Source organism: Canis lupus, chromosome 7, assembly GCF_003254725.2.
Source record: "Canis lupus dingo isolate Sandy chromosome 7, ASM325472v2, whole genome shotgun sequence".
Taxonomy (NCBI): Eukaryota; Metazoa; Chordata; class Mammalia; order Carnivora; family Canidae; genus Canis; species Canis lupus.
The window spans coordinates 65,047,773-65,075,634 of NC_064249.1; the positions used below are offsets into that span (position 1 = coordinate 65,047,773).

At 38.1% G+C, this 27,862-nt stretch overlaps 1 protein-coding gene across 6 annotated transcripts in view; it reads right to left on the bottom strand.

The window, feature by feature from the left end:
* RBBP8 (RB binding protein 8, endonuclease) overlaps positions 1 to 24,959 on the bottom strand; it is a 100,962-nt gene extending 76,003 nt beyond the window's left edge. The window contains exons 1-3 of one of the 6 annotated variants that reach the window (XM_025429328.3): positions 24,778 to 24,959; positions 7,238 to 7,339; positions 2,974 to 3,179 (exon numbers count right to left, since the gene is read on the bottom strand). In XM_025429328.3, coding sequence (XP_025285113.1) covers positions 2,974 to 3,082 — 109 coding nt within the window. In that variant the 5' untranslated portion in view covers positions 3,083 to 3,179; positions 7,238 to 7,339; positions 24,778 to 24,959. Of the gene's footprint in view, positions 1 to 2,973; positions 3,180 to 6,128; positions 6,498 to 6,678; positions 6,927 to 7,237; positions 7,351 to 24,777 lie in introns of those variants that run through there. The other 5 variants (XM_035718783.2, XM_025429329.3, XM_049112840.1 and 2 more) reach the window with 5 other exon arrangements.
* Positions 24,960 to 27,862: the final 2,903 nt, after the last annotated feature.

Here is a 27,862-nt window from a genome sequence, read left to right on the forward strand (position 1 = left end):
AGAAGGATAGCATTCTAATATCTAACACATAATCACTAACACATATTTTCTTTACTATGTGCCAGAAACTCTCCCCAATGCTTTACATATATAAAACTATTTAATACACTATGAAGTAGCTATTATTAGTATCTTTATTTTATAAATAAGGAATCTGATGCATCATAAAGTTAAATAACTTGTACAACGCCACTACCTTTGAAAGGTGAGATGGCTTTCAAATGGCATCTTAGATGGCAGCCTCCATCCAGAACTCAGACTTAACAAGTATATCTCTTTCTCAACACAGCACTACTCCCAAACCTTAGAAATAGGTGTTGTAGGATTTATACTAAATCCTAAAGGCAAAGCATGATAACAATCCCTTAAGTATAGTACATACTGTTTTACATAATCTGAGCCTATCTCCCTTTCTAGCATTATCTCTTATCCACCTGCCCAATAAACTCCCATCTCCTGCCTCATTCCCTCTGTGGGCTATACCAACCTGTCTACAGTTCCTTGATTAAAATGAGGCCATTGGGATCCCTGAGAGGCTCAGCGGTTTAGCGCCTGCCTTTGGCCCAGGACGCGATCCTGGAGTCCCAGGATTGAGTCCCACGTCGGGCTCCTGGCATGGAGTCTGTTTCTCCCTCTGCCTGTGTCTCTGCCTCTCTTTCTCTCTCTACGTCTATCATGAATAAATAAATAAAATCTTTAAAAAAAAATAAAAAAATAAAAAAATGAAATAAAATAAAATAAAATAAAATAAATAAAATAAGGCCATTAACTGCCAAACCTTTGCATATGCTGTTCTCTTGACTTCATTCGATTGTAAAGTCTGGTCTGACAGTAAATCTCACATGCACCCCTGTTCTTCCTTTGTGTTTCCAGATAACAGGGTACACTACAAAATCCCTTAGAACTATAACTATATATGATTCATTCTTATTCACAAGTTATGGCAGATGGCAAGTGCACCCCTTCAATAAGTGTCTCCCAAGTACACCGGAGGCATGCAAGAATACTTCTGGGGCTCATGTTTCAGAATCAATTAATGATGAGTCCATTATGATGAAGTTCTGCCAGAAACTACATTTACCACAGGGAAAGTTCCAACACCTAGATTTAGGTGGATCATGTTTTAATGGCACCCCAGCATAACGTAAAAGCTGCAAAGCACTGTACAATTAAACCTATAGTTGGGATCCCTGGGTGGCGCAGCGGTTTAGTGCCTGCCTTTGGCCCAGGGCGCGATCCTGGAGAACTGGGATCGAATCCCATGTCGGGCTCCCGGTGCATGGAGCCTGCTTCTACCTCTGCCTATGTCTCTGCCTCTCTCTCTCACTCTCTGTGACTATCATAAATAAATAAAAATTAAAAATAAATAAATAAATAAGTAAACCTATAGTTACAGCAAGAAACAAATGTAATACCACACATTTCTCATGCATCGGAAAAATGTATTCTGTTACAGAATTAGATAGATAATAATATTATACCTTGAGTTTACCTTTGTATTTTTAAAAAGATTTTATTTATGAGAGCACAAGCAGGGTGAGAGGCAAAGGGAGAAGCAGACTCCCTGCTGAGCAGGGAGCCTGATGCAGGGCTCAATCCCAGGACTCTAGGATCATGACCCAAGCCAAAGGCAGACAGATGCCTAACTGACTGAGCCAACCAGGTGCCCCTTGAGTTTACCTTTAATTGAAAATTGTTTTAGATGGAGTACCTTATAACACAATCACAATTAATATTTATATATTCATCCCAATCAAATAGCTCAATCCTCTGCACACTAACTGTACATTGTATAAACCTTTTAGCTCCTATTTCATTACACTGTAATTATCTGCTTATATAACTCTATCTCTATTAGACTTCAGGCTCTTTTTTTTTAAGATTTATTTATTTATTTATGAATGAATGAAAGACACAGAGAGAGAGAGAGAGAGAGAGAGATAGGCAGAGACACAGGCAGAGGGAGAAGCAGGCTCCATGCTGGAAGCCTGATTCGGGATTCTATCCCGGGACTCCAGGATCATGCCGGGGGCCAAAGGCAGGCGCCAAACCGCTGAGCCATCCAGGGATCCCCTAGACTTCAGGCTCTTTGAGGGCAAACTGCCATTTGTTTTTATATCTTAGTGCTTGGTAGCAAATAGATTCCCAAAGGCCTAGAGAATAACAAGTAGCATTTCAAAGTCTATAAAGAATCCTACAAGTTGGGATCCCTGGGTGGCTCATCAGCGGTTTGGTGCCTGCCTTTGGCCCAGGGCGTGATCCTGGGGTCCCAGGATCAAGTCCCACATCAGGCTCCCTGCATGGAGCCTGCTTCTCCCTCTGCCTGTGTCTCTGCCTCTCTCTCTCTCTCTCTCTCTCTCTCTCTGTGTCTTTCATGAATACATAAATAAATAAAATCTAAAAAAAAAAAAAAAGAGGGATCCCTGGGTGGCGCAGCGGTTTGGCGCCTGCCTTTGGCCCAGGGCACGATCCTGGAGACCCGGGATCGAATCCCACGTCGGGCTCCCGGTGCATGGAGCCTGCTTCTCCCTCTGCCTGTGTCTCTGCCTCTCTCTCTCTCTCTGTGTGACTGTCAAAAATAAATTAAAAAAAAAAAAAAAAAAACTTAAAAAAAAAAAAGAAAAAAAAAGAATGCTTCAAATAATTTTACAGAAAAAAATTAAGTTTAAAGCTTATTAAACTGAGATCATAGAGCAAGGAAATAAATGAATTCAGAATTTAAATACCAGTCTTCAATCAACAATTTCTATGCCCTTTCCACCATACCACACATATTACTGTAAGTAAATAACTACATATTGTGCAAGAACTACATTCTATAGTAGTTGTCTATAGTTATAAAGCTTAACCATAAATGGGTCACAAAAACTTACAATAAAGGTACTTTATAAATGAGATCTCAGAACTGTCACACAAAGTTATCACTATTAGTCTCGATAGAACACTATTAGTATTTTAAAAAAAAGATTTTACCTTGTACTTCCTTATCATGATACTCCTTTAGTTTTGTCCAAAGTTCCTTAAAGTCATTAGATACATCTACAGAACTAGGGCTTCCACAGTTGCTTCCAGAGATGTTCATCTTGTTAAAATGCTCCACACTTCTATCTGCCTAATATTTTCTGACCTTTTTCTGTTACATTATATAGGTATGAAGTTGTCTTCAACAGTTGAAATACCTGAAACAACAGATGGCAACATAAATGAATTTCGCATTTATCTGTATGTAATTTGAAGTCAGAATATCTTTGAGCCTAGCCAATTCGTCTCAAGTTTTCCTTTACCTACAATCAATCACTTTGAGAATTCGGGGGAAGGAAGTGAAGAAGATAATTATGGTGAGAACCCTCATGGCAGTTATTTGGTCTTTAGTTAAGCTAAATCTTCAGGCAAACTTTCTCTAAGTCCTCCTAGAAAGAAGCAATTACTTAAGTTGAGATGATTCTACTTTTGACAGGTTTGTAGTCATTCATGCTCAGTATTAATTGCTTCACCTTCTAAAATAATTTATTCCTCGTTAAACTTTTTTTTTCCCTCGTTAAACTTTTGAGTTGCCTGGAGTGCAACAAAAACTGGAAAACTTGACATACTTTTGACTTAAACAACATTCACATCTACATACCTACATATTCCAAGAAACACAAACCTTGTAAAAGAGCAAGAAAGATGATTGTGATGAATACACCTGAAGATCTGAATACCTTTCCCATAACAAGAGAAATCAGTGAGCAAGACACAGGAACAGTAAAGATCTATGAACACAAAAATGTCTAGCAACAAGGCAAAAAGGTAGTAAGGCTATACTGTGTCCCTCTCAGAGTAGAGGTGAATGATTATTTGTGTGGCCCCTAAAAGAAGCAATGGTATGCTAAGAACTTCAAGTGGATTCATAAACATTTTAAGATGTGTCCTTAAACTGAAACCATTAACTAACTACTTCTAAAAGAGTAAAACAAGTCTACTAAATTTCACATATGGCTCCTTAGCCAAGGCCTTACTATTGCTAACGTGCCCAAACTGATTTAAGTGTCTCTTACAAACCACTTCTCAAGGTCTCTGATGATGAAGCTAAAATGAACAATGACTTTCTTTTTGTAAATGCAGGCTCCATGCCTAAGGTGGGGCTTGAACTCATGACTCTGAGATCAAGAGTCCTATGCTCAACTGACTGAGCTACCCAGGCGCCCCAGCAATGACCTTTCTAAAGGAGCAAAGTGATGAGTGAAGATACTTTAAAAGCACTACAGAAATACTGTTAAAATACACCTTTATTAAGCTTTTTAAAAATTGTGATTAGGCTTTTTTGAGTGAAAACATGTACTGGGGGATCGCTGGGTGGCGCAGTGGTTTGGCGCCTGCCTTTGGCCCAGGGTGTGATCCTGGAGACCCGGGATCGAATCCCACGTCGGGCTCCCTGTGCATGGAGCCTGCTTCTCCCTCTGCCTCTGCCTCTGCCTCTGTCTCTGCCTCTCTTTCTCTCTCTCTCTCTCTGTATGACTATCCTAAATAAATAAAAAATTAAAAAAAAAGAAAAGAAAACATGTACTGGATTTTAGATAATGTTAGGGAATTATTTTTAATTGTCTTGGGCATGATAGTGTGCTCATGTTAAAAAAAAAAAAGAAAAAAAAAGGGCAGCCCCGGTGGCCCAGCAGTTTAGCGCCTTCGGCCCAGGGCCTGATCCTGGGGTCCTAACATCTAGTCCCATGTCACGCTCCCTGCATGGAGCCTGCTTCTCCGTCTGCCTGTGTCTCTGCCTCTCTCTCTCTGAGCCTCTCATGAATAAATAAATAAAATATATATTTTTTAAAAAAGTCCTTAGCTCTTGAGATATATTCAGATATGTTTACAGGTGAATTCACCTGTTGTGCATTTGCTTTCAAATACTTCAGCTAAAACAAAAAACGAATGTTGGATGAAATAAGAAGGGCTGCTTTGACAATTATTGAATATAGGGAATGGATGGATGTGTGACAGAGTTTGTAATTCTAGTCTCTTTCTTGGGTATATTTATTATTTCCGTAATTAAGTTTTTATTTTTTTTTAAGACTTTATTCATGAGAGACACACAGAGAGAGAGGCAGAGGGAGAAGCAGGCTCCAGGCAGGGAACCCGACCTGGAACTCGATCCTGGTTTTCCAGCATCCTGGCCCTCAGCTGAAGGCAGGCGCCTTAACTGCTGAGCCACCCAGGTGTCCCAGTAATTAAGTTTTTATTTTTTATTTTTTATTTTATTATTTTTTTTTAAATTAAGTTTTTAAAAGAGGGGTTGGGTGCATGGATTAATACAGCTTTAATTCCAAAGAGGCCTGAATTCTACTATATCTTAACCCTAAAAGATAACAGGCCTATCTATTGTCAACAAAAGCTACCATTTACTACTACGTAAGATAATGGAAAAAGAAAAAAAAAAAAAAGATACTGTAAGGTTTTATAATTATATCTTAAAACCTAATCTTGAGAACTCTGTAAAACAACTACTGTTAATAATTTCATTTAAAAAAATAATAATTTCATTTTAGAGTTGGAGAATCAGGTTTAAGAGATTAAGTAACTCGCCCGAGGTCATACCGTCAGGTCCAACAAAGGCTACTAAATCCCTGGGACACCGGTAAAGAGGTGGGGGGAGGGGGCTCACAAGTGATGCTAATTAACTACAGAATACTGCCGCCCAAGAAAAATAATTATTTCTCTTAAGTGATAGTTAAGTCTTATTTACCTTAATGAAGGATTTAAATCGCATGGTATTAAATGACAAAAACAATAGTGTAAAACAAGCATTCTTCAATGTGTCTTCAGAAGTAGTTTAAAAAAAAAAACGGGGGGGGGGGGCAGCCCGGGTGGCCCAGCGGTTTAGCGCCGCCTTCAGCCCAGGGCGTGACCCTGGAGACCCAGGATCGAGTCCCACGTCAGGCTGCCTGCGTGGAGCCTGCTTCTCCCTCTGCCCGTGTCTCTCTGAATAAATAAATAAAATCTTTTCTTTTTTTTTTTTAAGTCTTTTTCCCCCACATAAAAACCATTGACTAACACAACACGAAACTTGGCATTTCTGGCTCGCAAGCCCTCTCCGACCTATGCTGCACGCCCAGCCGTCCTGTCAAAATCCCGCTTTCAGCTGGAACCGTTACCTTGCACGATGACGTGCCTTGATTTCGCAAAAATGTTCACCTCGCGTCTCGAAGTGCCTCCCGCGCTCAAAGGTCCGTAATAATGTGACTCATTCCCACGCATCCTGCGGCAGTGTCAGCCACCACAGGGAGGGCGCTCGGAGAGAGTTTCTTTCCTGTCGCACCCACCACACGTCCTCGCACACGGAGGGCGGGAGCGGCGCCCGGAGTCACACAGGCGCCCGAGGTGAACCAGCGGGGACTTGGGCCGGTCCTCCTCCGGGCAAAGCAGAGGTGCAGAGGGCCCGCGGCCGCCAGCTCTCCCGCCCTGCGCCGCGCAAAGTTCCGCCACCGCCGTCACCCGAACTCGCGAAACCCCGCGCGGCGCGATTGGCGCACAGCGCGCGACGCGCCCCCGGCGCATGCGCGGGGCGGGCTCGGCGCCGGGAGGCCGGTCCGCAGCGCGCGCGGGAAACCAAAGGCCCGCGGGGAGCGCGGGCTCGTCCTCCCTCCGACCCACCCCGGCCGAAGGTCGCCGGGCCCCAGACCGGAAGTAGCCGCTACGACCCACCGCTCCGGACTCGGGGAAGGAGGTGCCTCTTCACTCACGGCTTCCGAGATCGCCTCAGGGATCCTCGAAAGCCCCCGCGCGGAAGCAAGCACGGCTCCGGGGCTGTGAGGAGGCAGCCGCTCGCTCTTCCTCCCCTCACTAATCCGCCAAGCCCCCTCCGGGAAAGCCGGCCCCTCGGGGAGACTCGCGCTTCCGGAGGCGGGGGAGCGCCCGAGGGCCGCTGGCCGGGCTGGGAGGCGCCCGGCCCCGCCCCGCGCCCGGGTCCGCGTGACGTCACGCGGGGTTCCCGCTACGTCACGCCGCGCCTCCCGCGGCCGAGCGAGGTGGTGCCCCGTGTGTCCCCGCGCCGCTGCCTGTGACTCGGGAGCCGCCCCGGGAGCTGGTGGCCGCGGCGCTTTGGTTGAGATGCGCTGGAGAAAGCGCATGCTTTTCTGCCTGGGGAACTTCAAGCCCGCGGTGCGTCTGACTTCGGCGCCTTTCGGGCAAGCATGTGCGAGAACCTCCTGGAGGTTAGAACCGAGGAGGGAGCGGACCGTAGTGTCTGCCCTGGAGCTATTACCTGCAGCTCAGTAGTGATGGGAGCGGACAGGACCGGGCGCTGAGGCCGTGTGGCAAGACGAGGTGTATTTTGCTGAGATTGCAGGCAGAGTTCCTGAAGACCCTGAAATGAGACGGAATCAGAAGTGACTAGTATTATTTGTTGGACCAACAAGCTCTTAGGTAATTTAATGTCTTATTTATTCATGAGACACAGAGAGGCAGAGAGAGACACAGGCAGAGGGAGAAGCAGCCTCCATGCAGGGAGCCCGACGTGGGACTCGATCCCCGAACTCCAGGATCACGCCCTGGGCTGAAGGCAGGTGCAAAACCGCTGAGCCACCCAGGGATCCCCTATTTTAATGTTAAGAAAAAAAAAAATCAACAGTGCCTGTGGCTGTTTATAACATTCAAACCGTTGATATGTTTTCTTATTTATTTTGATTAATAAAAGAAGCGTGTTAGCATTAACAATTCTACAAATGAAGTTGAAAATAAACAGAACAGGCTAGAATCAACAGGATCTTTTAAGGCGGTTCAGTCCTTTTCTGTAGTACTTCTAAGATCTGGGTGGAAGACAGGATAGTATTAGGAACTTTTAGAGGTTAAGCAGTATTTAGGAGACCATAGATACTAACTGTAAAGGTAATTTTTCCACTCACTCCCAATGTTAAGGGATGACTGTCAGAGCTTACTCCTTTTGGAATGGCCCCCACGGGGTGTTTCTATACCATTCTAGCAATGCTATAGGAACGTTGGTTTCTTTAGGGAAGAGAGTTACTGAATCTTCATTACCCTATGACAGTAATCTATCATTTGCTTGTAAATTTTTAAAAATATTTATTTATTCATGAGAGAGAGGCAGAGAGATGGGCAGAGGGAGAAGCAGGCTCCTCGAAGTGTGGGACTGGATCCCCACAGCCAGGATCACGCCCTGACCTGAAGGCGGATGCTCAATTGCTAAGCCACCCAGGCATCCATTTGCTTCTAAATTTTATAAGACTTCATTCATAACACTTTTAAAGAAAATGGGTGAAAAATTGACCGTCACTTCTGATACAACACAGGAGGCATAATTGGTAGTATAAGTGTTTAGAATGGAAACAGCTTTGTTATAAATGGGAAGAACTTGTAATCAGTTTGTCATATAATAATAGTACACTGGAAGAACAGTGTACTTGTGGTCCAAAGAAAAACTGTCAGAACAAAATGACCTAACCTGTTCCTCTGGCCTCTGCTGAGGTTCCGCTGTCCAATGCATTTATACAAGTCAGAATCCAAAGAATCTGGTCCTTGGCACCTTTTTCCCCTTTAGCCCCTGTATCCAACCTAGGATTTTTACTTCAGTTTTACTTACCAAATATATTCCAAATTAATCCCCTTCTTTCCTTCACTACCACCATATTCCAATATACCACTTTCTCTTACCTGGTCTGCTAGTCTATTTTCCGTATCTACCCAACCAACAAACCCACCTAAACCTTTCTCTTCACTGGTGTTCAGAAAAAAATGTGAGTATCCTCAATTTATCCATATATTTAAATTTTAAGTTGTATACATTCAAAAAAAAAATAGGGGCACTTGGCTGGCTCTATCGGTAGACTGAGACTGCCAACTCTTGGTCTTGAAGTCATGAGTTCAAGCACCACTTTGGGCGTAGATCTTAATTAAAAAAAAAAAAAAAAAAGAGGGCAGCCTCGGTGGCGCAGCGGTTTAGCGCGGTCTGCAGCCCAGGGTGTGATCCTGGAGACCTGGGATCGAGTCCCACATCGGGCTCCCTGCATGGAGCCCGCTTCTCCCTCTGCCTGTGTCTCTGCCTGTCTCTCTCTCTCTCTCTCTCTCTCTCTGAATGAATAAATAAGTAAATCTTTAAAAATATATATATATAAATTGTGTACATGTATTGTTGAAAAATGGTATATAGTCTAATGGGTAAGTTGGGATCTGGAGACAGACTTCTGGGTTTGAATCCTGCTCTAATACTTCCTTAACAAGTGAGCTTTGACTGATTTTTTAATCTCTCTGTCACCTTTTCTTGCCAGTAAAATGAGGATATAGTATCAACCATACAGGGTTATGAAGAGTATATGATTGAATACATGTAAACTGCTCAGTACAATGTTTAGATACACAGGAGGTGTTCAGAAAAAAAAGCTAGCCCTTATTAGTACTTCTGAGCTAACTCATGACTATTATTATTTTTTTTATTAAAGATTTTATTTATTCATTGAGACACAGAGAGAGAGGCAGAGACACAGGCAGAGGGAGAAGCAGGCTCCATTCAGGGAACCCGACTTGGGACTCGATCCCGGGTCTCCAGGATCACAACCCCGGCTGCAGGCGGCGCCAAACCACTGCGCCACCGGGGCCGCCCCAGTATTACATTTTTGAAGACATTTTTTAAAAGGATGAGAAAAAATGGAAATCTAATATTTTTTCCTCCTCCCACCGTAAATTTTACGCACTCTGAGTCCACTTCTTTACATTGTAGCTACTGTGATCTTTCTGAAAAATCTGATAATGGCTGCATACTCTGAAGAGTAACTGAACTGTCTATTGTGTCTCCAGGCCTTGCTGACCTTTTAGTGTCTTGCAGGTCTTTGCATGCCTTCACTTCTGTTTGGAATTATCAACCAAACCTACCTTTGCTGTTTGCCTAGCTATTTACTAATCATTTTATCTAGTTTTAATAGTCTTTTCTATTAGATCCTCTTATGTTACTATGTACCTTCCCATCTTGCACTTACTAGTTTTTTTTTTTTTTTTTTTTTAAGATTTTATTTATTCACGAGAGACACAGAAAGAGGCAGAGACACAGGCACATGCAGAGGAAGAAGCAGGCTCCATGCAGGGAGCCCGATGTGGGACTCGACCCAGGATCACATCCTGAGCCAAAGGCAGATGCTTAACCGCTAAGCCACCCAGGCGTCCCGCGCTTACTAGTTCTAATTAATTAATTGTCTCTCCCCACTAAACTAAATTTCTTGAGGTCCAAACCATGTCTTGTCTACCTTTTTTTTGTTGTTGTTTTTTATCTCCAGAAACCCAGTGCCTGCCATAAAGTCTGTACTGTGTGGATAAACGAATAAATTGGGCATCCCTTAAGGGATTGCTATTTTTTATGTAAGTGGAGAAAATCTTTGAATCCATTTAAAATTCTTAGATTCTCCATGTGAGATTTTATGATGGTCATTTAATAGTGGAAATGGTGGGCATACTCATATACTCATAGATATTCTCTCCCTATAGGAGCTTTAAGCCCCACATTGTAGAATAAATTATGAGGTCCTAAAGATAAGTGAGAAAACTTTGTGGCTTTGAACAATGTTTCCCAAACTTTTTCAATACTTAGAAAATTAGTATTAGTATTTGTTTTGCATATTGTAATAAAAAAATGAACACACGATATTAGTGAACTGGGCTGAGCTGTCTATAGTCAGAACTATTTTAAGAACAAGACAAAATGCTGTTTGAGAGATAAGAGGGAAAAGAAGTTTTGAGACAAAAGAAAATTATGTTACCTGTCAGCATTTGTGTCAACTTGAACACTTGATTTAATTTTTTAAGTTGTTTACAGTAATTACTAAGTGTTGTTTGTGGGTAAGAGTATATATCAGTTAGTGATCTTGCCCCAAGTGCCAAAATGTTTTGTTTATGATTTGAATTGATGGTGGCAAGATTCCAGTTGGGTTGAGCAGTTTTATAATTGTTTTAAGAATGTATTTAACATTCTACAGAGAATGTCAGTATTACAGTTTTTATTTTGGCAGTCTTAAATGGTCATTAATGTACTTATAACAGACATTAAAGATTATACATTGCTTTCCAATTAGAAAAATTAGCCTTATGTAGTCTGGCCAACTTCCAACTTAGATATAAGAAGCTTGATTTTTATTATGGCTACATATACATTCTTTATTTCTCTTTATAAACTATTAAAGTAGTTTTTTTGTTTTTAAAAGATTTTATTTATTTATTCATTAGATATACAGAGAGAGAGAGAGAGAGAGAGAGAGAGAGAGAGAGAGAGGCAGAGACATAGGCAGAGGGAGATGCAGGCTCTATGCAGGGAGCCCAATGTGGGACTCGATCCCTGGACTCCAGTATCATGCCCTGAGCGAAGGCAGACGTTTAACCACTGAGCCACCCTGGCATCCCTGCTTGTGTTATTTATATAGCTACTTCATTTCACATCAGTAATGGGCAAAGTTTTATTAGATATATAATTTGCCCAATTTATCTCTTTATACTTGATAAAGATTTCTATACACTATACAATATAGTGTATATTTGGTTAGTTGCCTACGTTTAAATTGATGGCAGGCTAATATAGAATGATAATGATATGTTACTACAAAATGATTTATTGTGAATGGAAAAGGTCTTCTTTTACTTCCAGGTCAATAATTTTATTATTTGGTGGCTGCTTGACAATATTTCATACTTATGCATGTAGGTCTATTAAGCCCAGGAATTTTGTTAGTTAGCCCTTAGGTCTTCTAACATTGGCATTTATAAGAACTCCAGAGCTTAACTGCTATGGAGATGATAAAAGAATTTAAGAGTGATCTGTAAGACCATAGAATAGAAAAGTGGGTTTTATTTTGAAAATCTTATAAAACTAAGTAATATTTAACTTTTTATCCAGTAAATATAGTACTATACTTGCATTCTGTATACATATGTATAATACTAACGTGATGAAAGCTGTGGGGACAATATTTAGGTACAATAATGTAAATGGAAAATTTAAGAAGGATTAGCTGTGAGAATAAGTCACTGACAGTTGGATTCAGTTGAAGCAGTCCTTAGTAGGTTCACAAGAGCAAACACATTTAATATTGTTTTGTCCACTTTAAGAAAAATAATGATTCATGCCTTACATGGTATTTTTTCCATCTATGAATTGATGAATTTATTCAATCCTGAAAAATAGTTGTGATCTTTAATGTACTCATGCCTCACAAATTACAGGTTTGTCTTCAAATCACTGGCAGACTTTGTTTCCCAATTTTTCTCTATTCTGTTTGAGAAAAATAGACTTTGTTTAAAATATCAGCTTTTTGCTTTTCCTAATTCATATGTCAGTCTACAGTTAAGGAAGTTTTGATAGTTACCTTTCCAAAAATGTTTACATTTTAAATTTAGTTCTTAGGGATGCCTGGGTGGCTCAGCGGTTGAGCGTCTGCCATTGACTGAGGTCGTGATCCAGGAGTTCCGGAATGAAGTCCCACATCGGCCTCCCCGCAGGGAGCCTGCTTCTCCCTTTGCCTATGTCTCTGCCTCTCTCTGTGTCTCTCATGAGTAAATGAATAAATTTTTAAAAATTTAGTTCTTAGAGGAGACCTTCAGTTTTAGCCAATACCTGTCAATTTTACTTAAGTTATAGTCAGAAGTGTTAGAAATTAAATTATGTTTTAATTTACCTCACACCTTTGGTGACTATTTTTGTGGATTATTTATGATACTAAGACAAATCTAATATGCTTATCTAAAGTGACCATATCCCCTGGCTTACTAGCAATAAGTCTGGTTAATATCTATTGTTCTGGTTTAATTATTAATAGGGCTCCTGTTTACTCTCAAAAATGTCCTGGTTTGGGTGATAAATCATATGGTCAGAAGCTTTAAGGCATTTGAAATATAAACTAATAAAAAAGGGAAGATTTGGGCAGCCCAGGTGGCTCAGCGGTTTAGCGCCGCCTTTCACCCAGGGTGTGATCCTGGAGACCCGGGATCGAGTCCCACATCAGGCTCCCAGTGTGGAGCCTGCTTCTCCCTCTGCCTGTGTCTCTGCCTCTCTCTCTCTCTCTCTGTGTGTCTCTCATGAATAAAATGAATAAAATCTTTAAAAAAAAAAAAAAAAGGGAAGATTTAAATGACTCTTTGTAGTCAAGAGTATTTCCTTCATAACTATGTACAGACCTATCTAAATTATTTTTAAAGAATATTGTGGAATAGATAATATAAGCCATAAAACGATTGTATTTTTTGACTTATTGATACTACTCTGAAATTCCAAGTTGAGGAGTGGTTTGTTTAATACTTATAGGAAATGGATTCAAAATAATTAGCTATAGTAAAATACAAAATACTTTTCCTACATATATTCCCGTTGAGCCTAGAAATAACTGTCATAAAGGTAGAACAGTTTCAGTTTTCATCTTTTTTTTTTTTTTAAGATTTTATTTATTTATTTATTTACGAGAGACACAGAGAGAAAGAGAGAGAAGCAGGCTCCATTGGGTCTCCAGGATCAGGCCCTGGGCTGAAGGTGGCGCTAAACTGGTGAGCCACCGGGGCTGCCCCTGGTTTTCATCTTTTTCACAGAGGTTGAGAAATTAGGTGATTTGACTAACACTATATGTACAAACTAGTAGGTAAGTTGATCCAAGACTCCTAACCCAGTTTTCTGGCTATAAATCCTTTATCTATGCTCTTTCCAGTACAGTATGCTATTTTTGAACAATAAAATCTATATAAAGTTTATTTTGTGCTTTTCTATTTTTTAACTTGGAAACTATTTTTGAGAAAACAACCAAGTAAAGTTTCTAAATTTTGATCAGTAGTTATTACCTATCACAAAAATTATTCTGTAAAGGCTAATTTGCAGTCCCAGTACATTTTTGTATTTATTTCAGAAAATTTATAAGAGGTTACTAAAAGGAATTTTAAAATTTGATAGCAATTTAAGTCCGTAATTTAGAAAAGAAAAATAAATTGGGCTCTCTCCCTCAGGGTTGGAGTGAAGCACCTCCTATATGGACCAGTCTGAGTTCATTTTTTTAGACTTTTTTGCATTAATAATTATACTCGGTAGAAATTATGGCACCCATGTTCTTTTACATGCCTTATAATGGTGGACATTTGAGAGATGAATATAAATCAGCTTCTTTTTTTTTTTTAAGATTTTATTTATTTATTCATGAGAGACACACAGAGATACAGGCAGAGGGAGAAGCAGGCTCCATGCAGGGAGCCTGATGTGGGACTCAATCCCAGGTCTCCAGGATCACGTCCTGGGCCGAAGGCAGGGGCTAAACTGCTGAGCCACCCACGGATCCCCTATAAATCAGCGTCTAAAGGAGTTAGCAGAAGCATTCATACTAGCTTTCTCCTGAGTTTAAGCTTCTTCCATGTTGTAAGTTTAAAACTAAGTAGATGGAGGGGCCTTAAATTATGTTGTTCTCTCAGAAGGGACCAGAGCAAGGAGTGCTCCAAAAAACTATGTTCTAAATCGATGATGGCATATAGACATTTTCCTGGCCTAGGATACTGTACAAGTCCTGAGCTGGAGACAGGACCCAGGATTTAAGATTTAAGCACTAGGATTCTCTGATAATCTGCATGTTTCCTAGGCGAGTCTTATTTCCCCCAACTGAAAAATGAGAATATTCATATTGTGTCCAAGGGGCTGTTATAAAAATAAAATAATATATGTGAAACTTCTTTTTTTTTGTTTTGTTTTGTTTTGTTTTTGTTTTTGTTTTTGTTTTTGTTTTTTTGTGAAACTTCTTAAGGAAAATTTCAGAGAAGTTTGAGGCAATTTGCCTATTGGGAGTAGAATGGTAGAAAGCTTTCCAGGCAGAAGGTATGTGCAAACATTCTGCTATGGGGAATTATTGTAAGTGCTGGAAACTGTAAGTATAAAGTAATGTATAGGTTGAATAAATTCTAATTTTTAATAATAATTATACTGAGCAAGAAATCTTAACTTCTCTGTGCCTCAGTTATTTATCAGTAATATGAAGATAATATATGCCTTGGGTATTTTACATACAAGATTGTTGACAGAATTGAATGATTATGAATGTATCCAAAGAGTGTAAGAAGCTGTGGTTAATAGATTTAAGAAGTACAGCTTAGAGATCTCTTCAATTGCAAAAGTTATGTAATTGTAGTAAAACTATTGAAATGCTATGAAAATTGTGAGATACATAATTGTAGAAAAGTTTAAATTACAGTGTAAGTGCTTTTACATCTTATTTGATTCATGTAACTAAATTTAAGCCAGATAGAATTATTATATTGGTGTTATTTCTGTTATATTCCAAGGGACTTTTTTTTTTTTTTAAGATTTTATTTATTCATGAGAGACACTCAGAGTGACAGGCAGAGACACAGGCAGAGACAGAAGCAGGCTCCATGCAAGGAGCCCGATGTGGGACTCTATCCCTGGTCTCCAGGATCACGCCCTAGGCTGAAGGCGGTGCTAAACCGCTGGGCCACTGGGGCTGCCCTCCCAGGAACTTTAAAAATCATCTAGCTAAACTGCAAAACTGTATAGAAAGGGGAAACTAATTTCTTCATGTGTTTTGGAAATTTGTGATTGTAAGAAATTGTTTACCTAACAGATTTGTATTTACCTACTCAGCTTCAGGTGCAAGAAAGGAGGTATTGGCATCAAGTTGGTTGTGATCTGAACTAATTTAGTGAAGATCTGAGAATATTTGATAACTCCTTCTAAAAATAGTATCTCTTCGTAATGGCCTTTGTTCAACAGTGTGTGTACTCACTTTTAAAAAATTTCTATGCCCTCTTTAGTTCAATTTCTCTATTTTACCCTTATGAATTCGTTAGCTAATCTAACCACTGTCCAAGAGAGTTATTTTATAAAACTCAGATATTTGATTTTAACATAATTCAAGTTAAATGAAGATGATATGCTTTTTTTTTTTTAAGATTTTATTTATTTATTCATAGAGACAGAGAGAGAGAGAGAGAGAGAGAGAGAGGCAGAGACACAGGCAGAGGGAGAAGCAGGCACCATACAGAGAGCCTGACGTGGGACTCGATCCCGGGTCTCCAGGATCACGCCCTGGGCTGCAGGTGGCGCTAAACTGCTGCACCACCTGGGCTGCCCAGATGATATGCTTTTAATCAGCTCTTTTTAAAAAATTTATATTTACTCCTTCCTCATTTTCTCTAAATTCGGTTTTTATAATTATGCAACAAATAGGATATTTACGTAAAGCAAATAACTGGCTATTTCAGTTTTCTGTTTTTAATCTACTTGAGTAGAGCCTTCCTCTAATGTATTCTTCAGAACTATGCTCCAAGATCACATAAAGGTTATAATGAATTAGCTCTTGTAACCAGACCCTCTTGGACATAGTCCAACACAAACTTGTACTATTCAAAATTCTGTGTTTCACTATAATGAGAAGTGTTACTTTAGGGTCCAGTGTAGTCAGTCTGTTTTTAACTACAATTTTACCAACGTAAACTAAACAGTAAAGCCTTTGAATCAATACTGGGCATAAAAGTATTTACAGAGTACATACTGATTTGTTCATTTGGTGCTGTTTGGCCCTTTAAAAATTGGCAGCCAAATTCAGGAAATGAAATGTAGTTTATTAGAAAATGCCTTTCTCACAAAAGATCAAGTTTCAATGCATCTCAGGTTTTGTGGGAATGGATCAAATACATCAGACAAAATTAGGCTAAAGTTCCTCTCTTGCCATTTGAAATTGCTATACTCATTTTTCAGAAAATCCATTTTAGTTGCATATGTATTAGTTTAAATTATATTGGTCAATTAAGGAAAAAGCAGTTTAATCATATTTCTCCTATCACAGTGAGGTACTGGACAGCTCTTGGACTCCGCTGGCTTTAGCCGTTCCAATGGCAGCTGGATTCTTGAAGGTAAAACCTGACAGCCCTTCACCTGGCTTTCTGCCTGAGGGCTTCTTTGAAGCCTTTGGAAACAGAAGTACCCCCTGAAAGTGTGAGGAAATTAGCAACCTATGAGGCAACCCTTAACTGACAGAAGTCAGAACTGATAGATAAATGCTTCTCTCTCATCTTCTGGCAGGCAAGCCTGAGGCAGCTTCATGGCTTGTAAGAAGGGTCCTGGGATTGAGCCCCATTTGCCAGTATAGAAGTAAGCATTCAAGGATGCACTCTTGTTTTGGCTTTCCCCTCCCTCCCATTTTCTTCTAATGCCCAGCTCTTGTTCCCTGGGGATGACTTCTCAAGTAGAGAATTTGCATGTAATTTGGAAGACTCATTTTCCACGGAAAATCCAAACTAAGACATAAGGTTTCCATTTCAGGGGTGCCTAGCTGCCTCAGTTGGTAAAGCTTGTGACTTTTGATCTCAAGCATGTGAGTTCAAGCCCCATGTTGGACATAGAGCCTACTTAAAAAAAAAAAAAAAAAAAAAAAAAGATTTCCAATTCACTATTTTTAAAAATTTATTTATTTATTTTAGAGAGAGGGAGAGCATGCAAGAGGGAGGCAGAGGAGAGAGGCAGAGGGAGAAATTGTACTTCAAGAATCCTGAAATAGATCCCCTGCTGAGCAAGGAGCCCCATGAGAGGTTCAGTCTCACAACCCTGAGATCATGGCCTCAGCTGAAGTCAAGAGTCAGATGCTTAACCAATGAGCCACCCAGGCGCCCCATCCATTTCACTATTTTAAAGATATTAATAGAAAATTTAACTTTTGGGGGTATCTTCCTGGTTCAGTTGATAAAGCATGTGACTCTTGATCTTGGGGTTTGAGTTTGAGCTCCATGTTAGACATAGAAATTAATTTAAAAAAAGAAAAGAAAACTTAACTTTTGAAAGTTTGAATGTGTGGATGGGACAGTCAGATTAATTATATGCAGTAATTTGTAAGGATTTTGATACTGACTCAAGACTGATTGGACTTGCACAATTGAGACTATTTTTCTGGTAGTGGTAACAGTTTGATTTGAAGGAATTTATATACTCTTGCTCAGTCTCTTATAGGGAAGAGAATCTTTTCTTGCCACTTTTCAAACCTTATTGAACATTAGAATAATCTGGAAAAAATATAAATATGTAGATTCATAGGATCTAATGTGATATGTCTAGAATGGAGTTTAGCAATCTGCATTTTTAATAAGCATCCTTCAGGTGAATTGGATGGTCTACAGACTACACTTTGAAAAACACTGATACATTATTACAGTGATAATGCTGCTGAGGGTAACCTGTGACTATGAAATAAATGAAAGCCAATTTACTCCACAGGGACTGAATGAGTGTCATGATACTATTAATCACATGTTCTCATAAACTGAACTAAGAAACCATAGACTGGGTTGTCAGATTGAAAAGATAACCCAATTTTAATTTCAGAGTCATTGTGCTCTTCCTCTGTAGAAATTTGATTTGGTAATACTTACTTGGCTTCAACATTTGTATAAACATGTGGTTTGTTATGATACCAATGAACTGCTGAGAATTTAATTTATGCTAGATGTGTTTAATTTATATTTAGTGGAGAAATTAGAACAACATGCCATTCATCTCAAAGATGTAAACACATCTTAACAAATAAAGCTATGGGAAAAGAGATTGATATTGTCATGCTGGAATGGACTGAACAGCTTTTCTTGCTGAATGGCCTGTAGCCAGTTTCAAGTGGTTAAATTGACATTATAGTTAAAAAATAGTATACTTACTCCTGAGCAACATAAATTTGTTTTAAGTTTTGTTAAACAACTGCTTGGAAAATGACTAGAATAGAATTTAACAGCTCATTAAAATGCTATGGAATAGTGTTTACCATTCAGTAATTATTAGATTATTGAAAATTGATTACAGTATTAATACTTTTAGAGACGTGACTGATTTTACCATCTACTTTCAGTTAGGAGAACTTGCCCTCCAGATTTAGCCCTGTATACGTTAAATGTAAATTTTTTAATAAAGATCCACATTACAGAACTCCGCAATATTGTTCCAGGTTCATAAATGTACTGCGAGCTACATAAAGTTACTGATATTGTATTTCTTAATGCTTCAAGATTCATTTAGAAATTCATTAGATTTAAAATGTTTTCATATTGGGGGGAAGTGTTTCTCACTGCTAATCTAAATCATTGTAGTAACAGACAAAGAAACTTCAAGGGAATTGTTTTAAGATAGAACTTTGAAACTAAAGTTTGCCATGCAAGTTATATTTTCACTCTGTCAGTAATACATAACTTCTAAGGCAATAGTTTTCTGATTACTTTTAAGTCTGTATGTCTTTAAGGATGAGCTATAACATCTTCTGTTTCCTAGTTAGTCTTTGAGGCTTAGCAAGTTTGATTGTTACGGCTGATTTATCCAAATTAGCTATTTTATGCAGAAATTTTTAAAAATTCTTTTTTTAAACTAAGCTCTATGCCCAATGTGGGGCTTGAACTCATGACCCCAAGGTTAAGAGTCACATTATCTACCAATTGAGTCAGCTAGGTGCCCAAATAAAGAAATATTTTAAAAATATTTTTAAAATTTATGTTACTTCCTGCCTTTTCAATTGTTTATAGTAATACCCACTCTAAATACATGAAAATAAATACACAAATTGAATACTAATTCAGTAAGTACTCAAATAAAGCTAAATTGTTTATGTATCTAATAAAATAGTTTTAATAAGAATATTATATAATTAGTGGGCTACATTGGTGAAGTGATATTTTTGTCTCTAGGTATACCATCTACATACAAGCTTTTCACTTTAAAAGAAAAACAATTTGGGGCTTTTGGCTGGCACAGTTGCTAAGCATCTGACTCTTGATTTTGTCTCAGGTCTCATCTCATGGTCATGAGATGAAGCATGTCTGGCTCCATGCTCAGCAGGGAGTCTGCTTGTGATTTTTTTCCTTCTGCCCTTTCCCACTGCTCATGCTCAAGGACATGAGCTTCCTTCAAATACATAAATCTTAAAAAAAAAAAACTTTTTTGTTTTTTAGATTGCAAGATTAAAATGAGTCCTTGTTATAAATCAAGCACAGCAACGACAGGCATTTTGAAGTAGCACTTAAAGACACATCATCAGCAAAGTAATGAGATATTTATTGTTTTCAAGATTTACTGGCACTCTAATAAATGCCAAAATTGACATCCGTCAGTGTGGGTGTAGGATTCTGCCCAGAATGATAAGCTGGCACATTCCTCTTAGCATTTAGGAGGAAAACACAGTGCAGGTATGGCTCTCAAAATGTGTTGTGTCTGGTCAATCTATGGGTCCTTGTGTTGAGGGAAAGACCTACCAACTTCAGGGATCTCCTGTCAGACCAGGAAGTTAAAGTTGATTGCAAGAGCTCACTAAGATGAGTTTGTGTTATAAGTGAATCTATTTGTTGGTTCTAATATCAAGTCATAATCTGTTTCCTGCTTTTTATTTACACTCTGGAAGATGTGTCAATCAGCCCAACTTTATTTATTTTTAAGTTGTTTTTGTTTTTGTTTTTTTAGTAATCCCTACACCCAGTGTGGGGCTTAAACTCATGACGTCAAGATCAAGAATTACATGCTCTACTAAGCTAGCCAGGTACCCCCTTGGCCCAACTTTAGTTAAGCAAGCTCTTAGCTCACTATTCTGAACTCCCTTCTGATCCATGATATAAAATTTCATAGTATCTCACGTGTGAACTTTGCTTGTTGGTTTCATCTCTTAACCAATGTATCACTAATTTAGTATTACTTTTAGAAAATGTTAAATCCTATTCCATCTTACTTCTTTCACCCACCCCTCTTTGGACTCAACCTATCATTATTTATTATCATGAGAATGAAGTACAATTTAATATTGACCTACAATAAATTTAATTTGGAAGAGAATCTTTAAGAAGAACAAAAATATTCTAGAGCCCTGAAGAAATAATTCAATCAGTACTAGAAAGAACACAAGCCTTAGAGCATATAGAAATCTTTGGCCAACTAATCTGTCTTATAAAATAATAGATACAAATTGCTATGAAATGGCTTTGAAAAACTTGGATATGAGGCACAAGTAAGTATGATTTGTACCGTCCTTGCCACAATTCCTTCCTTTGGTATAGACGATTGATAATTGAAATTTTAGGGTGCCTGGCTAGCTCAATCAGCAGAGCATGCAACTTTTGGTCTCAAGGTTGTTAATTCAAGCCCCACATTGGGTGTGGAGCGTATTTGAAAAAAAAAAAGAGAGATTGTCCTTTACTAAGGAGCCTATCTGCATAATAAGGCAACCTTTGTTTTTCCAAACACATCCTTTTACATTCTTGCTAATGATTTTCCTCCCCTTTGTATCCTCGAACCATACCCCTCCTTTGCTCATATAAGTTTCATGTTGTCTCATTTTCTTTGGAATTTCATGTTTGTGTGGATTCCCCAAATGCCTATTAAATTGGATTTTCTCCTGTTAATCTGTCTCATGTCAATTTGATTATGAGTCCAGCCAGAAGGACCATAGGGCAGGGGCAGGCATTCCTCCCTGACACTTTCCGAGGTTGCTAATTTAGTTTTTATCTCTCTGACAAAAATAAAGTGTATATTCCAAGCTAAGCTTTGACTTTTCTTACTTAAGCCATTTGTTGAAATTTATTATATAGTCTATTAAAGAGATGGGAAGGATATTGAATTGACATCTGTGGCACCTACCGTGTACTTGCTAGGTGGTTTAGGCAAAGTATCTCATTTAATCCTCCCAACAACTGAGAGAATGGTATTCGCTTCCTTAATTTACAGATGGAGAAAAGAGAATTCAAAGTTAAATAATTTGCAAAGGTAAACTAGGTTGTAACAACCAGTATTCAAATACATCTTAGTTTGACTCAAAAGCCTATGTTTTCCAGTATACTACCTTTACTCTAAATTGTAAAAATGAGAAACAAACGGAAGTGATTATTTTTCAAAGTCCACTTGGACAAAACTAAATTTGCGAAAGTTAAGAAGCATCCCTCAAGTACAAGTTTACCTGTGAAAAAATAAGGGGATTAGGAGAATTAACATTTAGTTCTAGAAATCAGAATTGCGATTTTTGAGCCTTTGTTCTCAAGATTTCTGTGGTCCCATTTCCTTGCAATTCCTCAAGTTACAAACATTTAAAACATTTTTTGAGAACTTATGTGCAAAGCACCATATTAAGAACCTTACCCCTTAAAAAAGCAGGTTCTGTTACCTCTAAAATGGGTTTTGAACTTTGCAATTCTGGTCTTTATAACCTTACTGAAATTTTCCTGCCAGTTCCAACCAAATTTTAGAAGTACTAACTTCTTTGGCAAATCCTAAACTATATTGATATAAGGGTAATATATATATATATATTCATATATATATATATATATTCATATATATATATGAAAATAAACATTTTTTTGTTTATGAGTTAGTAGAGACTTATAATTTTATCTTTTACAGTTCTTTAGAAAATATAGAGTAGATTTCATGTAATATTCAGAAGACTCAATGTAGGATAGTGAAAAATATTAGTTTGGGCTAGTATTCAGGAAACTGAAATGTTTTGCTCCCAGGTCTACTTTTAGCTTGAATAGTAGTGATTTAACCACATTTGGGGGCTTTTTATTTAAGTGAAGAATGGAGAGTTGGATGCTTGCTTTATTTATTTATTTATTTATTTATTTATTTATTTATTTATATATGCATTATTTATTTATTTTCAAGTAGGCTCTTGGCCCAGCCTGGAGCCCATTGCAGGGTTTGAACTCATGACCCCGGGATCAAGTCCTGAGCTGAGATCAAGAGTCAGAGACACTTAACCGAGTAAGTCACCCAGGTGCCCCTGCACTAGTTATTCTTTAAGAGTTCTTCAAGTTAAAAAATTTCGGGATTCTAAGTGCTTTTTGTTGGAAACATATGAAGAATTTAGGAAGGAAACAGGTTGCAGTTGTTAAGAAAGCTAGAATTGTTGACAAAAAGAATCATTGTGTGAAACTGAGAGGCTAGAAATAAGGATAAAGGAATACATCCCTGACTTAATTTAAAGAATAAAGAGATTTTTAGATGGGTAGAATCCTTTTTGACCTGGGTCCTGAGATAATGTAGGGCTATGTGAAATACACACATGTACACTTACAGCTCCATAATTTGATTTATAAATCCATATGTCCTTAATTTTAGCAAAACATCACAATGCATTAGTATTTTAAAGGGATCAATTTACAGGAAATACATAAAGGTCATATTTATGGACTTTCATATATTTGAAACTGCAAAGTGTATTATATGAGAGCTGTAGAATCCTTTTCCAAAGTATAGTTAGGCTTGAAATTTTACCCAAAGTTTTCATGTATATATGAAATATGTATCTAGTTTCTAAATAGCTTTCTTCAAAACCATAAACAAAAAATGTCCACTAAATAAACTGCAGTTCCCACTTAAGTTTATCTTTAAACAGAAAGCCTTGTATTTTAAACAGTATAGTTTAAAATTTTTTAATTAATATGTATAATATATTTACCAGAAACACTAAAAGTATACTCTAATGACATATATCTATATCTTGCCTGAAAACTAATTGAAAAGAGAAACTTTCAGCCAACGAAAAATTTTGATCCATAGTCTCCCCTAAAATTGTCAGAATACAAATGTATGCTGAATAAAATTGATTTCGGTTTGTTGAATCAGCATATTCCTTATGCAGATTCAATATACATAGCTTTTTAGAAGTTCAGCTGAATTTTCAGAAGTTTTGTGCAGAATTGCCTGCAATTCTGTGCAAACCTTCCTGCAAACAAAATGATATCTGAACATTATTTCTCACTTAAAAAAATTCTTTATTAACTTCCTAAAGAAACTTTTAGAGCCTTTGAGTTTGAACATCATGACAAAGTGGGGACCTGGGGACAATAAAAAAGATGCATCACTCTTGCTCAGTTTAAGACAAAGTCATATTAAGATGATCTATAGACAGCTCTTGACAGAAAAGTATTCAGTATAATTCTGTTTTAAAAAGCTGTTTTAATTCCCAGATAAATTCACTTGTCAGCTGCTATATTAATTCAATGTCCAGAAGATATGTACATTCAATTCAATCCGATATTAATAACTAAGGGAGTAGTTTGGTAACCAAAATAAATGTAAAGGGATTGATTGGTAACTTTGATTTTAAAAGACACAAACTACTTAAAATAAAAATTGCATCAGTAAAAAAGAGAGGTAAAAATTATTTAAAAATATAAAGGAAGATCCAAATATTCTTTAACTTAAAAAGTTTTTCAGACCTAATAGGCATGACAAAACCTGTCTTCATTCCTTTCTATTCAGCTCAGCAAGTACTTTTGAGCTCCAATAGTTAATCAGTTACCAGATTCCACAATCTTTGTTTTTCACACTTCTCAATTCTTACTGTGAATTGTTCCTGTAATGTACTTAGGATCACCAAGCAGGCCAACACTATTTTTTATGCCTTAAAAAGGCAATTATTATCATATTCACAATTAGATTGACCATATAAAATTGTTACCATATAGCAATGTCCTATAAAACATGATAGTATATTATCAAAGAAGTAGATGGCTTAACATGAATCATTAAGAGGAAATCTATTTAGTAAAAGTATTCAACCCAGCTTTCTTCATAACTAAAGCCATGCCCAACTTACAAAAAATAGTGTATTATATACCAAGTAATCTTTATCTAAACAAATCAATGAACTTATATTTAAGTATTATAAAACAATATTTAGCCAACTTGACATAAAAGGTATAATCCAGGCATTATCATGTTAAACATAGATACCTGTTTAAACATCATTTCTTAATTTAGCTTTTCAAAAGTGCATAGAAAATTGAGGAATATAAAAAAATATGTTAACTTACCCTTCAATTTATTTAGGAAACCTCTGCTCTGGGTCAAAAGCACAAGGTGTTTCACTTCTGACTTCTGAAGCTACAAACTTAAACAGTAAATCAGAGGAAGCCGCTTCTCTGGACCACACTAGAGTTTGCTAGACACTACTGCTATGTGAAAGAGTCCTGCTGCATCTAAGCTATATACAGTGTGCAATGGATAACCTAATATGCCTTTCATTTAACTGGCTGGGCAGGTTTCTACCGTCTGTGGAACATGGAATCAAACCAGAATATGTTGGCATAACAGGCCAGTCAAACCGGTTCTTCTGTAGATCCAGAACCTGTCCAACCAGTCTGCATCAAAGGCTAGCCCAACAAGCTGCAGCGGCTCAACTCTGCTAAGCTTGTATGGGTGAGTTATCCCCACCTCCCATCAACTCCCAACAAACTACTCAGAATGTTGTAGCCTCCAGCAAAATAATTCAGAGTTCTAGTGGGAGGGATAGATCTATGCAGGCATAGCAAGAGTCCATTGTTATAAACCTCTTATTGTAGATACTGGAGTATCTATCATCTTCAGAGGTAGGTAATCCTTTTAAAAATATACTTCAGGGCTTTCTGCAGATTAAAGCCTCTAGAAAGAGATTATCTACAATGAAGAAGAATCCATAATGCCTGACCTTTTCCACTAGTCCACTTGGCTCTGCTTGGTCTAGTTTAGCCTTGAGAGGGAAGTTCATATTCCCTACAAGGGTAGTGGCCCTGAGACCTAGATGGAGGCATTTCTAAAGGGAGGAAAACAAGGTATAAGTTGACCAGATGTTTGCCTGAATATGTTATCTTCCTTGTACTCAAATGATCCTCATATCATTCCAGTCTAAAGCTGGGAAAACCTCCTATTTCTATATACTAGGACAACTTGAAGGATTTTTGCTTTGAATATTCAACAGTTGAACACAAATTATTGATACCTACCATGTGCCAGGTACAGGGTTACAGTGGTGTAAAAGAGAAGTTTAATAAGAGATTGGAACAAGGTCCCAGTTCCCAGTTAAGTATGTGTAGTAATCTTTTGGAAGGAAGAAATAACAGAAGATCATATTTTGACAGAAATTGGTTGTATTAAGAGAGATCATGTGAGATTTGTTCTTCTCATAATATTTGCACATTTATAAACAGCCTTTCCTACTTACTGATACAGTGATTCTCAAACTTTTCTATTTATCATCTGAAGTGCTGATTATGAACAGATTACTGAGCCTTACCTCTTGAAATTCTGATTCAATAGGTCTGAATGTTCTTTAGCACTCTGGTGAATCTGCTGCAGCTGTTGAAGGGACCATAGACCCAGATTCCATGCTCAATTTCTTTTCTATATTAAAAATTGCCATATTCACTTTTCTATCTCCAGTGTCTAGAACACTGCCACTTAGAAAGTATTTAGTAAATGCTTATTAAGTAAATATCTACTCAGGCCCAGCACTTGCTAGATCCCAGGGGAGTCATAGCTAGTAACTATGATGTGAATGAAACTGCATTAAGTACTTTAATTATAATAATTGAGAAAAGGAGCAAGTATGGTTGAGTATGGGAAAGACTTCACAAAGGAGGTTGGTTTAGAAACTTTCTTTTTTAACCATGACCAAAGATTGCTATCTGTAGGATAACAAAAGGTTGAGGAAACAATAAAAAGAATGTCTTTGATTTGATATAGTAATAAAAGCTTTAAAAGTACCTGAGGACATCATGACCTCAAAACTTAGTAATAAGGTTATTTCTAGAGCAGGGGTCTGCAAATTTTTCTACAAGTGATCAAAAAATAAATCTAGGGTTTGTGGGCCAGATTGTTCTGTTTCAATTATTTGTCTTTAACATTATAGTGTAAAAGCAGGCATAAGCCATAATCAAAGACTGAGTGTGGCTATATTCCAATAAAACTTTATAAAAACAGGTGACAAGCTGGATTTGATGAGTAGGTTATAATTTGCTGACCCATGTTCTATAGTGAAATGTATAGAAATTAACAAGATTGTTTAATTGGCTAGGAAAATGGGTTTTGGAAGTCCAAAAGACTTGGGTTCCATTCCAATTTTGTTCCATTAAATTAGCTTTGTCGGGCAGCCCCGGTGGCTCAGTGGTTTAGTACCCCCTTCAGCCCGGGGTGTGGTCCTGGACACCCAGGATTGAGTTCCACGTCGGGCTCCCTGCATGGAGCACGCTTCTCCCTCTGCCTGTGTGCCTCTTTCTCTCTCTCTCTCTCTCATGAATCAATAAAATTAAAAAAAAAAAAGTCAGTTGTCAACTGACTTATAAAAAAAATAATAAATTAGCTTTGTCATGTGAATTACGCATCTGTTTTACTCATAAAATATGAGTGAAAATCATAATACCTATGCTCTAGAGTTACTGAAAGCTTCAAATACTGTAATTCATGTGAAGTTTTATCCAAAAATCAGTAAAGACCCAATAAAATGTCAGCTAAAAATAAAACTCATTAAATATGATAGTTAAACATATTAGTGTTTATTTCCATTTTTTAAAAAAATTTATTTACTTATTTGAGAAAGAGAGCACAGCAAGAGGAGCTACAGGCAGAAGGAGAGGGAGAAGCAGCCTCCCTGAGAAGCAGGGAGCCCAATGTGGGGCTCAATCCCAGGACCCTGGGATCATGACCTGAGCTGAAGGCTGATGCTTAATTGAGCCACCCAGGCACACTATTTCTATTATTTTTAAAAGTCCTGCTCCAATGGCAGTAAAGAACCAATAGCATGAACCCTTAAAAATCAAAAAGAATGAGGAAGATAGCGGACAAGAGATGACCATAAATTTTGGAAGAATGAATGAGGATGAGTGGTGATTGATTTAGCAGAGTAGAGAAAGAGGAAATGTAAGCAAGTTTATCTCTGCTGCAGAATTCTAAGTAATGTTGGGGATTTGAGGCACAAGATACCTCTAAGTAGTCTGGGGGAGTGAGTGGGGGTGGGGGGCTTGAAATGGAAAGATTGGTTAAAAATCTGCTTAAGGAGCAGTTTGGGGCAGCCTGGGTGGCTCAGCAGGTTAGCACCGCCTTCAGCCCAGGGCATGATCTGACATCGGGCTCCCTGCATGGAGC